This window comes from Tamandua tetradactyla, chromosome 4 (genome assembly GCF_023851605.1).
Source record: "Tamandua tetradactyla isolate mTamTet1 chromosome 4, mTamTet1.pri, whole genome shotgun sequence".
Taxonomy (NCBI): domain Eukaryota; kingdom Metazoa; phylum Chordata; class Mammalia; order Pilosa; family Myrmecophagidae; genus Tamandua; species Tamandua tetradactyla.
Window position 1 is genome coordinate 64,237,696 of NC_135330.1, and position 12,583 is coordinate 64,250,278.

General features: G+C 53.6%; 1 protein-coding gene across 1 annotated transcript in view; it reads left to right on the forward strand.

Moving 5' to 3' along the window:
* The first annotated feature begins 557 nt into the window (after positions 1-557).
* Positions 558-12,583, forward strand: part of RASSF5 (Ras association domain family member 5) — a 69,112-nt gene continuing 57,086 nt past the window's right edge. Inside the window, exon 1 of the mRNA XM_077157614.1 lies at positions 558-1,059. Coding sequence (XP_077013729.1) covers positions 603-1,059 — 457 coding nt within the window. The 5' untranslated portion in view covers positions 558-602. The remainder of the gene's footprint in view (positions 1,060-12,583) is intronic.

Consider the following 12,583-nt stretch of genomic DNA (forward strand, 5'->3'; position numbering starts at 1 on the left):
CGCACTCCCCCGCCCAGACCCGGCTTCGCAAACCAGCTGAAGGCGACGAGGGAAGGAAGCACTGTTAGGGAGCACATTCCTCCAATCGGCCTGAAATTGGGGAGGGGGCGGCGGAGCCCCGGGACCTCCTCCTCCTTGGGTTCCATCCTCAACTAGTTCCTAAGCTCTTCCCTCCCATTTGGGCGTGCTGGGGTGCGGGTGTCGGGGAGGCGGGGGTGGGGGGTGGATCGGGTATTGGTAGAAGTGAAGGAAGAGGGAAAGAGGCAGGGCTGAAGGCAAAGAGACCCTACAGGAGGGCTTTTTCTGCATTGTACTGTACAGCAGCTTTGCTATCCTAAATCCCAGATGTTCAATAGACTTCCTGAAGGCGCCCCCTAAACCCACACTCATGCTCGGACAACCCCCACAGTACAACCTTACCACCCGGTCCGTCGGCCTTTCCCTCGTGTCGCCCTTCCTGCCTCCCTGAAGTCTCCCCGCCCCCGCCCCGCCCTGTCGGCTGCGGTCCCTTTAAAGGCGCGCTGGTGTGGGGCCGCCCCTTCTCTCGGGGCTGGCTCGGGAGCTGCGCCTCGCCGGGAGACAACCGCCGCCCCTAGCCGGGCATGGCCATGGCGTCCCCGGCCATCGGGCAGCGCCCCTACCCGCTCCTACTGGACCCCGAACCACCGCGCTATCTGCAGAGCCTGAGCGGCCCCGAGCCGCAGCCACAGCCCCCCGGCCGGTCGTCGCGCCGCTGCGCCCGCGCGCCCCTCTCCGCTGCGCCCGGGGCGCACGATGGGCGCGGCGCCCGGAGGACTTCCCGGGAGGACCCGGAGCCCCAACCCCGGGCTTCCCGACCCCCTCGCCCTGTCCGGCCGGGTCTGCAACAGAGACTGCGGCGGCGGCCCGGAGCGCCCCGGCCCCGCGATGTGCGGAGCATCTTCGAGCAGCCACAGGACCCCCGCGTCCCGGCGGAACGAGGCGAGGGACACTGCTTCGCGGAACTAGCGCTGCGGGCGGGCCCGGGCTGGTGCGACCTGTGCGGACGCGAGGTGCTGCGGCAGGCGCAGCGCTGCGCTAGTGAGTGTGGGGGCCGGGCAGGGGAGGGGCGCGCGCAAGACCGCAGTCCAGGGGCGAGGGACTGCGACAGGGCTGGGAGAGAGGCGGCATTGCCCTCTCTAACTCCAGGACAGGCCCAGACTTTAGGGGAAATAGTCCTTGGAGACAGTCTGCTCCTTCGTCCCCTACCCCGTATCCGTGACGACTGTCACTGCCCAGGGATGGCTGTGCGGTAGGCATTCTACCAATACCCCTTGCCTGACCAGTGCACGCCTTCACCTCCCCACATGCGCTCAGGCTGGGATTGATAACCACAAGGTCATTCCTTGTCTTCCATGCCCCCCGCATGTTTTTATCGTAGGATCTCACTCTGACCTTGGGAGGAAGGGCAAGACCAATATTGAGATGGCCATTTGACTCTTGCTTATTAGTGAAAATGGCAAAATGGTTTGTTTGTCCACCTACGGTGTGGGCCCAAACCCCTCCTCCAGGGGGACCTGTTGAGTCCTGGCTGAGGCCATGCCTGGGAAGGAGCTGTGGGTTGAAGGGAGGCTGAGGTCACCCTGCACCTGTGCCCCTGCCTGCCTTCCACATCTGGCCACTCAGACCTTTGGACTCAGCTCTCATGTTTGGCTGTGCCCTGCCTCCTCCTCTTCTTCCTAGGCTCCTACATCAGTGGTTGGTCTTTAAAATTACCCAACTCCCGGTGGGGTCCCTCCCTCCCCAGCTCAGTCCCCTGCAGCCTTCTCCTGAGCCAGGCTCTTCTCAAACCTGACTGTAAAGCACTGGGCACCCAGCATGTAGATTTTCTGAGCAAATCTACAGTCTTCCTGAAAGATTATTATTTTTTCTTACTACAATTAGGCATGTATATTCCTTTAACTGTGTCATCCGTGCCCCCTCCCTCCTCTGTCTTTCTCCCATATTTGTTGTTGCCGTGTTTGGCAGAGGATACCCAGAGGCGTGTGTTTATGTGTTTGTATAGGTATTTCAAATATCTGAAGCACAGATAATGGCACAACCTCCAAAAAGCATTTCTTGAAATGGTCATGTTTGCATCCTTCTGCAGCGGCCTTCCCCCTGCGACAGCAGCTCTGCATCTCTCCTCTGACTGCAGTGACTTCCACATCAGGAGGCCCCTACCTTTCCTCTCTGCAGGCCACAGCCAAGGCTGGGCATGTGCCTCCCACTGCAGCAGGCTGCGGGGAAGGGGAGCTCAGACTCTAAGCCGGGGCTAAGGGGGAGGTGGGAGATTGGAGGGGAAAGTCAGAACTCATAGTTCAGGTGCTGATTAAGCAAGAAACAGCAGAAATTCGAGAGTTGTGTGCTGTGGGTGTTGAGGACACATGTGGAAGGCTGCTGTCACTTGGTAAATGCCCCTGACCTTACAGAAGAATCCAGAACAACTTGCCCAGGGATGTGTTGGCTGCTTTTGCCCTTTCTAAGTTCCTGATCCACCAACCAATACACAGGGGAGAGGCAGAATCCTCACTAAAATGGGTTTTATTGTTCTGGAATCCCAGGAAATCTGCTTCATTGGAATTCCAGTTTGTATTGACTTTTGGAGACTACATCAGCTGTTGAACATTTTGCACGTTTTGATTTTTTTTTTGGTTTGGGTTCTTAAGAGTCAGAGGTATATTTGCATATGTTTGTATGTGCATATGCAGAGTACTCAGCATGAATTTATCCCCACTTCATGCTAGAGTTGTTTATTTCCTTTGCTTAGTTCCTAAATACCTTCTAGTGGCAAGAGAGTTGAATCTCCCAAGACCCAGGTTCACGTGGCAGTTCCTTTGACTTTATGGGACTTGGCCCACTTTCCTGAGTGCCAGCTCCCCCCTTGCATCACTGCTTTAATACCCTGCTCCCCAGGCCCAGGGATGGTTGACCACCGGAGAGGGAGCAGAGCTGGAATCAGGAAGCCACAGGGAGGAGTCTCGTTATTAATACTTAACTAATTGTGAACCTGTGGCTGGCTGGGAACGGTTGAGAAATATTCTGATGTGCGAATGAGGGCTGGCAAGTGGAGTCACAACAAATCAAACTCACTGAGTATCTTTAAGTTGAAGGTCTAGTTCTGTAATGGGTTTGATTTGTTTTATCTTTATTTTGAAAAGCAAGGGCCAGAGATATGACTTTAAAAAGCCAGGGCCTATGCCGTGATTAAGAGCACAGGCTGGGACCAGAGGGCCTGGGTTGGAATCCTGCTTCTGTATCTGTGTGACCCTGGGCATCTCTGAGTCTCAGTTTCCTTCTTTACAAAATGGGGAACATAATATTACTTACTTCATCAGGTTAAGGTGAGGCTTAAATGAGTTAATATACACATATATGTCAAGTGATGGAATAGTCCCTAGCAAAATGCTTTGTAAATGTTGGATGCTGTTATTTCTAGCCCGCTCCCATCTGACAGCTATGCAACAATTAGTTGGAGCTCTTGACACCATCTAGTGTCACCTTGGCAAGCAACGAGTACAGTTTTCAAACTCTGGTTTCCTGGGCTTAGGGAGGTAGCGAGTGAGCGTACCAGGAGGTGAGGGTTTGAAGTATCCTTGAGAAATGCCACGCCCGCCACTTTGTCCTCAGGAGGAGGCTGCAGTGGCCAAGGAGAGTCCTCACAGAATGCCCCCTCTGTGTGTGACACAGGAGTCGCCAAGCCATCGGCTCTTTATCTTTGTGTCATCCACGCCGAGCAAAATGCCAGGCACCGAGCAGCGTCTTCATAAATGGTGGCTTGGTTGAAGGTGTTGGCTTATTTGAACTATTCAGTACAAGTAGAAGGGCAGGGGGCATGTGACGGCATCTGTCTGAGCAGGAGGCTGGCTCTGAGCGGGTCCATGTTGGCAAAATGGGCTTGTGATAAGGGAAGCTTTGGGAAATACATCTTCTGCTGTCTGCCTGCCTTTCCAGTAGACAGTCATCTCCCTGGTATTGACCCCTAACTCTTATTCTGTAACTGAGACCTGGTGACTCAGGTGACAATTCGGAGTTAATATTAACTTCCAGGATTAAAGACATCATGTTTGTTGGATAAAGAAGGAAATCCAGTTGGAGTTGGTGGAGAGATAGGGAGAGCGACGTTGCATGTGTGTTTTGGATGGTGATGGGAAGCTTCGTTTTTAGCATTCCAGGAGGGATCAGTGAGCACCAACTAACCTGAGAAACTCACAGGCTGACCTCTGCCTTTGCTCTCGGCGGATGTCCCTTGCCGGTCAAGGACCCTTTCTTCTATAGAAGGCGCAGAGAGTGGCTGTTTTACCTTCCATCCCATTTGGGTGGCTCTGTAAGGCATCCTGGACAGGAAATCCACCTTTTCTAAAAGTCCGCTGTTCCAGGAATGGTCTGGCTAATGGAGAACTCTGTGCCCAGCTCCAGTACACAGAACCAGGGCTGAGACACATTGTGCCCACTGCCTGTGACTGCTGCACAGTCGGAGTTTCTCTCTGAAGGGGGAGTTGTTTGGAGCTATGATTAAGTGATTTGCAATGACAGGGCTGAAGGCGGGGACCCCTGGGCTCATCATTCCAGCCTCCCCCGGGAAGTGGTAGGCGGTAATTGAGGAGGGAATGTGGGCGGCGGAGTGTGGTGCAGCCCGCTGGGAGGGGCTCGGGCACCAGCCCTGGGAAGCAGGGCTGGTATCTCACGGGGCCCCTGCCCAGCCTCTCAGCCCTGACTTGTCACCGCACTATTGTCTGGGGTTAACAGCTACTCGATCCTGCCCACACACCTGTTGAGAGTTCTTTGCAGAAGAGCTTCTGGGACATTGATTCTTCTGCAGCGGAGAAAGGTCTTCATTTCAGGCATCCTGGAAAGCGCCCTGCGTGGTCCCAGGGCTGCTGGATTTATTTACCTTGAGCACCAGGAAGGAATTTGTGCAGTGCGCCCAGCAGTGCCTAAGTGGGTGGCTGCAAGTGTTTTCATAGACTTAGGCCCACATTTGGTTTCGGGGGGGAAGAAAATTAAACACGGAAATGGATGTTTTGTTGTTAAAGATGCTGGAATTTCCCCACCCCCAAGTCTTCCCCCACCCCTGGTCCTAACTGAGGTCTGCTTCTTGGGAAAACTCCCATTGGAGTGTGCGTGTGTTTGGGGACAGGGAAGGGACCTGGAATACCTTCAGAGAGGCCTTCTGTGTCCCCCAAGCTGCCTCCTCTTCTCCCCACTTCTTGTCTTCTCACAAGATGAAAGTGAAAGGATTGCACACGGGCTTGATTTCCCCTATTCATCAGAGCATGAAATGTTCTGATTATGGAGTGAGGGGGGCTTGAATCCCAGGTACAGTCAAAAATGATTAATGCCACTTGTCTGCCAGCCTAATTAGACTTGATAATGAACGTGTCTGTTTGCCTGCTGATCCTGTGGAATTCCTTGCTAGATGGAGGTGAACTGACAGTTCCCTTTGATAGTGAGGTTTGGTCTGGGATCCTCTTGCTTCTCCCCAGCCTTGGAGGTGGGCCGTGAGTGACAGAGAAAAAGGCAGACCCCAGCCTAGCCCCAGGGGCCAGTGTCACTTTCCCCTGCGTCAGAACTGGGCTTCTGTCTGTGAGGTGTGTGGAGCTGGGCAGCAGCCAGAGGCCCGAGGAGAGCCAGCTGGGGCTCTGACAGTGAGCACAGGAAAATTCCTTGCATGTCAACGATGCCTCTTCTCTGAGGAGCCCTAAGTATTTTCATGCTCCCTCCCACATTCATCCTCAAAATAGCTTCATGTGGTCAGAAGGCAGGGATGCTTCTCCCGAGGTCTCCCATTGAGAGGAGGAGGACTCACCTGCCCAGGGGTCACCTGTCCACCTGGCTAGAGACTGAGGTAAGGTTAGAGCCTCTTAGATGGGGTTAGGGCCCACCGCCAACGTGCCGGGGCCATCTTAGGCCCTCAAGCCCATTCCCTCCTTTGGACCCCTTGCCCAGAGCTTCTTTGCCAGGGCAGCCACCTGGGATGGCACAGTGGAGGCAGAGTCCCTGCAGACAGGTGCTCCTTGCCACTCTTCCCCTGCCCAGGGTATTAGTAAGGCTGATGGGGAACCTGAAAACACACCTCTGGCCTCATCAGAGGCCCTTCCTGTCCGCATTCCTCAGACGGCCAGGTGAGTGTCCTTGGGTGGGTGAGTATTTGTGGGTATACAAAGTATGCAGTCACCCACCCCCGCCCCACCCTGGCCATTCCGCCCCCTGAGCTCAGGTCAGCGCCAGCCCAGGTGCTCTTCCTCTCCTTGTGCTTACGGGTCTGGGCCTGTCCAGGTGGCAGGATGCTTTCTGCCTCTCCAGACGTCTCCACAGATGGACTCCAGCCACCAAACCCCCTCCTGCAGGGCTCTGCCTTGGTGCTCCCGGCTGGGTCAGGAGGCGCTGGTGGCAGCTGAGGCTAAGAAGGCCAGCCCTGACTGGGGAGATGGTTTTGCATTTAGTCACTTTCAGTTTTTTTCCAAGAGTTTTGGCGAAAGTCCCTCCATGTGCTCCGAGTTGGATCTCAGAACTGGGAGGGGAGCTGAGCCAGCTTTGGGGTTTGGGGAAAAAGTGAGGAGGCTGTGGTGATGAGGCCAGACAGGCAGAAGGCTCGATTCCCTGGGGACAGTGGTTTAAGTGGAATAAAATCGGCGCTGGGGAATAGTGATGGGTGGCCCTGACCCAAGACTATCTCGACTCAGACCTGGGGAGGTGATGCTTGGATGTTTTCTGAAACACCCCTGAGCTATGCTGACGAGTCGCGGGCAGCGCCTGGTGGGCCTGGGGGCTCTCTCCGTGTGGTCTCTGGCCCAGGGTGGCCAAGTTCACACAGGGCCTGTTCTAGCGCGCCCGTGATTCCTAGAGCAGAGAAAGTTTGGGAGGATGAATCCACAGGGAAATCTACGGGGGGTTTGTCCTTGTGTTTGTTTTGTTTTGTTTCCCTTATGGGAAAGGACAGGAAGAAGCAGCAGGGTCCTTCCTGGCACCTTAGGCGTGTGCCCAGGAAGTGCCCCAGGGGGCTGAGGATGAGGAGTTGGGACTCACAGAGTCGGGTGACCCCCGAGAGCTCTTTTTGTCAGGACTTCCTACCCACATCTACTTCTCCAATTTGAAGGTACGGGGGGAAGAAATGAGATAAGATGGTGCTGAGCGTTTGTAAGAAGGGTGGTGTTGGAACGTCCAGTCTGTTCATTGCCGTGTGTCACCGGCCAGGCAGGCAGCTGGCTGGGTAGGACAGTCACCTGTGACCACGGCAGGCTGGGCCATGTTTACTCTTTGGTGGAAGGCCTGCGTGCCACCTTCTGCTCTCCCTCCCTGTTTCTTGAACAAACACATCTCCAGGGTGGAGCAGACCTTACAGTAGATGTCTGCCGTGGCTATTAGCTGGGGCTGCTAGAAAAGTAAAGCTTGGCTTACATGCACCACTGCCTTTAAGAAATCAGACCACAGGTTTCATGAAATCAGACAGAGGGTTCATTAATATCAGGTCTAAGAGTAATGTTCTTTGCCTGTCCTTTTTTAAAAATCCTTTTATGCTTTGTTTCCACTGGATCTGGGAAAGAATTAATCATTGTGTTTGCTGAAGATACAAGTTAGTGCTCTGTGAACCTGCTCATAAGGAAATATTCATGAGGATTCCAAGAGTTGAGAAGGGCCAAGAAATTGTGGGAGCAGAGATAACTATTATCCCACTTGGCTGTAGATAAAGCATTGGCATGTGCACTGGCCCTGTGGAGCCCTGCAGGACTCTTATGAGGTAGGAAGGGCTGGTGTAATCAGAGCCGTCTCATAGATGAGAAAACAGCTTTCAGGGAAGTCAGTGATTTGCCGGAGTTGCCCCAGCTCATTAGTAACAAAGCTGGTCCCAGAGCCCAACATAGCATTTTTTCCCCCAACATAGCATCTTATTTTGCCTTATGAGCTAATATTGTTAAATATGTGGGTTAGTTAGATTACCTCATTCATCTGCTTCCCTTCTGCCAAGGGACGTCAAAATGTCCTAAAAAAGACAAACAGTTAAAAGAGGAGGGTGAGGCCAGAAGTGGCCGAGCCACGTGTGAGCTAGCGAATCGGTCCTTGGACAATTGAGAGTTGGCTGTTTTCAGCTTTTAGTTTTTAAAGAGATCTCCAGCATATGTAAAGCATGAGGTCTTCAAAACAAAGGGTGAAGTTTTTCTGAATCCTGAGCTAAAGGAAACAAGTGTGTCTCTCCCTCCCCCATTAGTGTCAGGTGTGCATAGAGGGATGGGCACGGACCTGCAGGCAGAAGGTCCCTAAGTGTGGCCGTGTCTGTGCCACACCTCCTCCTCCTGTGACCCAAAGTGAAGTCAACAGACTGAGTTCCAGAGGGGCTGGATCCGGTGAAGAAGAGGTGGTTTGGGACTGGAAGAGAAACTGAGGTTTGCATAGGGGACTCCTGGGTCGTGTGGCCATGTGGGAAACAACAAATCTAGGGAAAGCTGCCCCACGCCCAGCCCAGTGCTGACTCTACATTTCTCGGGCTCAGCACACATTTGGGAGCTGGTACCATCGCCTCCTTTTCTTGCTGACTTGAAGGAAGCTGTTTTTTTCCATCCAACTTGAATGGGAAGCTGGAGGTTTTGTGGCTTCTGTTGAAACAATTATGTCCTTTCTGCAATGGAGGGAAATATTTAAAATAAAAAAAAAACTCAGAGATGCCTTACTATCCACATAAAAACAACAAATTCCAGCTGTAACTTGAGAGTTTCCAGAGGAAGTGCTGAGCATGCCATGTATGCATGCCTGTTCTAGTGATGAGTGTTTTTAAAAGCATTCTGGAGGTAACTTTATATTGATAATTTCAAAGTGAAAATATATTCTAACCCCAGCACTTAAGATGGTGAAGGCTGTTTCCTCAAAATACGTTCCTTGAGTAGGGGTGTCCGGGGTCAATTATTAGATGTGAAGGGCAGCAAGAAGTCATTACAGGCGTTCTCCTGCCTCTAGACGGTACTCCTCGCAGACATCCTGACAGCAGAAAATCTTCCCAATTGTCAGAGTCAAGAGCAAAGATTCTAGAGCCTTCCACAGCCCTGTCTCCAGTGTCTGCCATTTCTTCCTTGCTGGCTTCTCATATGGCTTAACCTGTCAAGAACAGCTCTGTGAGAAGAAGAAAAGAGAAATGAGGTCAGCATATCTGTGAGCCCAAATGGGGCATTCAGGAAGGATTTTTTTCCCCATTGCATGTGACTCATATTTTAAAATCCCCCAGCATGCTCGTATTCTCTTTTCTGAGGCTGAATGCAAGAATGGGAATGCCACGTCTTGTCTGTATTCAGCCAGATGGAATTCCAGGACCCTCTTGGAGATCTCAAGGGCAAAGGTCACAGTTGGGGGTGGGGGCAAGGAACCTTGGCTCCTAACCCTTGCTTGAGGGTCCCAAGTGGCATCTCAGGACCTGGACTCACTTATGATTCTCTTCTGGGGCAGTGACTCCTGGGTAAAGTCAAGGCTCACAAAAGTCCACGAGCTGCCCATCTCCCTAAGGGAGGACTGGGGAGAAAGAGCGTGCCCAGGCCTGGGGAGGTGGCATATTGGGATGGTTCTGTATTAATAAATGACTTGTAAACAATGTGCTTTTATTGTCGAGTCTACCAGTGAGCTTTTACTGTTATTATACCAAGTGCTGAGACCCTCTGTACTAAAGGGTGGTCTAGAACGTGGACCTTCCGGCCAGATTTTCTGTGAGAAGGGCGGGTGGTAGGGCAGCCTGTTTGGAGGATCAGAATATGAACTCAGATGGGCATTATCAGCATTTCCTTCTCTAATCAGGCCCAAGGATACGGCTTTTGGGAAAGGCTACAGTTTGGCATTCTCCTTCCCCTAGGGTGAAAACTACAGTGCAAAGGGATTGAGCTAGAGGTTGGAGGCCACCCGAGGAGTAAGAGGGGGTGACATCTGAACTCACAAGGGTTGATTTCCTGGACTAATACTAATGACCCGAGTACAGAGTCTGTAGGTGCCCAAGTCCTCTGAGGCGTGTTTCCTCTGGTTAAAGAACAAATGTCTCTCTTGCATCTTAAACTGGCATCTGCTGGCCAATATTGGCAGATGATTTCTGGAAGCTCCATGCCACCTGGGAGCAGGCATTCCTCTCAGTGGCTCTCCTGGAAGGCTCCGCTGCCTGCCGGTTGCCAGTCTTCTGCCTTGGCCTGGGCCGCAGGGCCTCCAGGAACTTTTCCACTAGAACTTGGCTGCTTCTGGGAGTCAGAGAGTGAGGTGATGCCCTGTGAGCACCGTTTTAGGGCAAGAGATCAACACTTCTTCCCTTTTGCTGAGCAACTCTCTTCTTTTCTCGTTTTCGCTTTCCTCCTCGCATCCGTTTGCTTGTCCCCTCTTCTCTGCTCAGGTGTCTGGCTTTTGAGTCTCAGACAGATGGTCTGACCCTCTTAAAGGAACCCTGCCTCCATACAGGGTAAGGCAGCTGAAAGCTGCAGCTCTTCCCCCGCCCTCCTCCAAGAAGGGAGGATGTGAATTAGCCCTGGTTGTCCCTTAGGAGCCTATAAAGCTGGTAAAGCATTATTAATCCACCATCCCCAAAGAAATCCATTAACGAGCTCCTGGGCCAGGAACATGGTGTGAGGTAACCGATCACTTCTGTCATCTGCTGAAACTTCCGAGGCATTGATTTTCAGACTCGCAGGCATGACTGAGAAGTAAGGCTCGGGGCAGCCTCTTTCCTGCAGCCTGTTTGGTGGGGGCATTTTTATCTTATCACACTAAAAGCCCCAGGAATAGAAAGTTTTCCACTGGGGGAGGTGGAGGCGAGAGGACCGAAGCTGGGAACGAGGAGCATCATTCGGTCTGTGCTGGGGCCAGCCCCCGAGGCCCCTGGTGCCCGGGACTGACTTCGGGAGAACGGGGATGCCAGACTGCTTTGGCCCAAGCCCCGGCGAGCCTCGGTGCCCATCCCCCGTCAAGGACCGGAGCCCGCCCGGAGCCAGTGACACCCCCACCGGGGCCCTGCCTCCTGACGCCAGCCCCGGAGAGAAGCTATCGATCTCCTGCGGCCGGGATGACGGAGGGCCGGAGCCAGGAGGCTGCCGCTGCCTGCTTTGGGACCGTCACCAAGAGGCTCCAGCGGCTGTTCCGCAGGCTCCCCAAGAGCCACTCCGCGTCGGAAAAGCTGCAGGTCCTGTGGCGGCTCCGGAGCGAGGCCCGACGCGCTCGTGGTAAGTCCCGGCCGCTCCAGCCGGAGGGTCCTCAGGAGGTGCTTGGGTTCCGAGGCGTCTGCCTGGTGGCCTTCCCGTGGGGACGGGCGTGCAGGATTCTTGCGGAATTTAATGCTGAGCTCGCATCACTCCTCGGTCCTCCTGGCTCCATGGGGACTGAGGCTCAGGTGTGGACCCCCTGCCGGGTGAAGGTGGGCCTGGAGGGCGGGCTCGGCCCATCTCGGAGCCCTCAGGCTGGCAGTGGGTTTTAACAGCCTTTCCGTGGCTGAGAATTAGGGCCAAGCAGTCCTGTTAATCAGGGTGAATGAGCTAGAGGAACGCGGGCACTCGGGACATGCTGATTTCCATTCTGCCCATCCGGTAGCTCCGTAGCTCCGACGGGCCTTAGACCTTGCCTGGCTGCTGAGTCAGCCTTCCCGGGGCCTGGGTGTGGTGAGATTCCGTAGGCAAAGGTTTATTGCCTGCATGGTGAGTGGCGCTGCATGTGAGGTCCCAACAGGCAGGCTGTGTAGGGCCAGGGCTGCTGGCTGGGACACGGCTGACGGGAGCCCTAGCTTCAGGCAGCAACTGGGCCTCGGGTTTGTTCCCTGGGAATGATTAGGGTGGGAACTGACCGCTTCTAGGGAAGGATAATGGGTCAGCGTAGGGCTGAGCGAAGATGAGAAAGATAGACAGGAGTCATTCCAATGATCGTATATCTTAGGTCGTTCTCCTCCCCTTTTTGAAAAAAAAAAGGAAACTGAGGCCTGCAGGAGGCTCTTTTGGCGGCATCCCAGGCCTGGGGACCCTGGCAGCAGCTTCCCGGCCTAGGGTTCTGTCTGCTGCATCGTGCCATCTGCAGCGTCTCCCACATCTGCAGCGCCATTCTGCTAGAGACTCAATGCGTTTGGGTTTGTTGGTTTTGCCCCCATTTATTCCCTCCTGATCCCTGTATGGCAAAGGAAAGGATTATTCTTTTTCACAAATGAGGCCGCTTGGAAAAGCAAGGCCCCTTGCTAAAGGTCAGAGCCGCACGGCCAGGCCCGGGACCCCTCACCACCAGACTGTGCCCACTGTACTGACCTTTAACTGCTTTCCTTTAAAGATTGGGCGTCTTTGGAGTCCATAAGCTTTCCTCGGGACTCCCTCCCCCATTCGTCCCCTCACCATTCTCCTGCACACTCGTCAGCAGGTGGGGATACAGGCAGATCGTAAGGGTAAGTCTCAGGGATGCGAGCAATATGAAAAGTCATCCCATCCCTGGGCTAAATTTTTGGAGTCAGATTTTAAAAGACAATTTGATCTCGATTACGAAAACGTAAATTTCCTTTCTAAGGCTTTACCTCTTGAGAAATGGGAATTTTAGTTCCACCAGCCCTAATCCCCATTTGGAAACAGATACTCTTTAGCCAGCCTGAATAATTTATCCT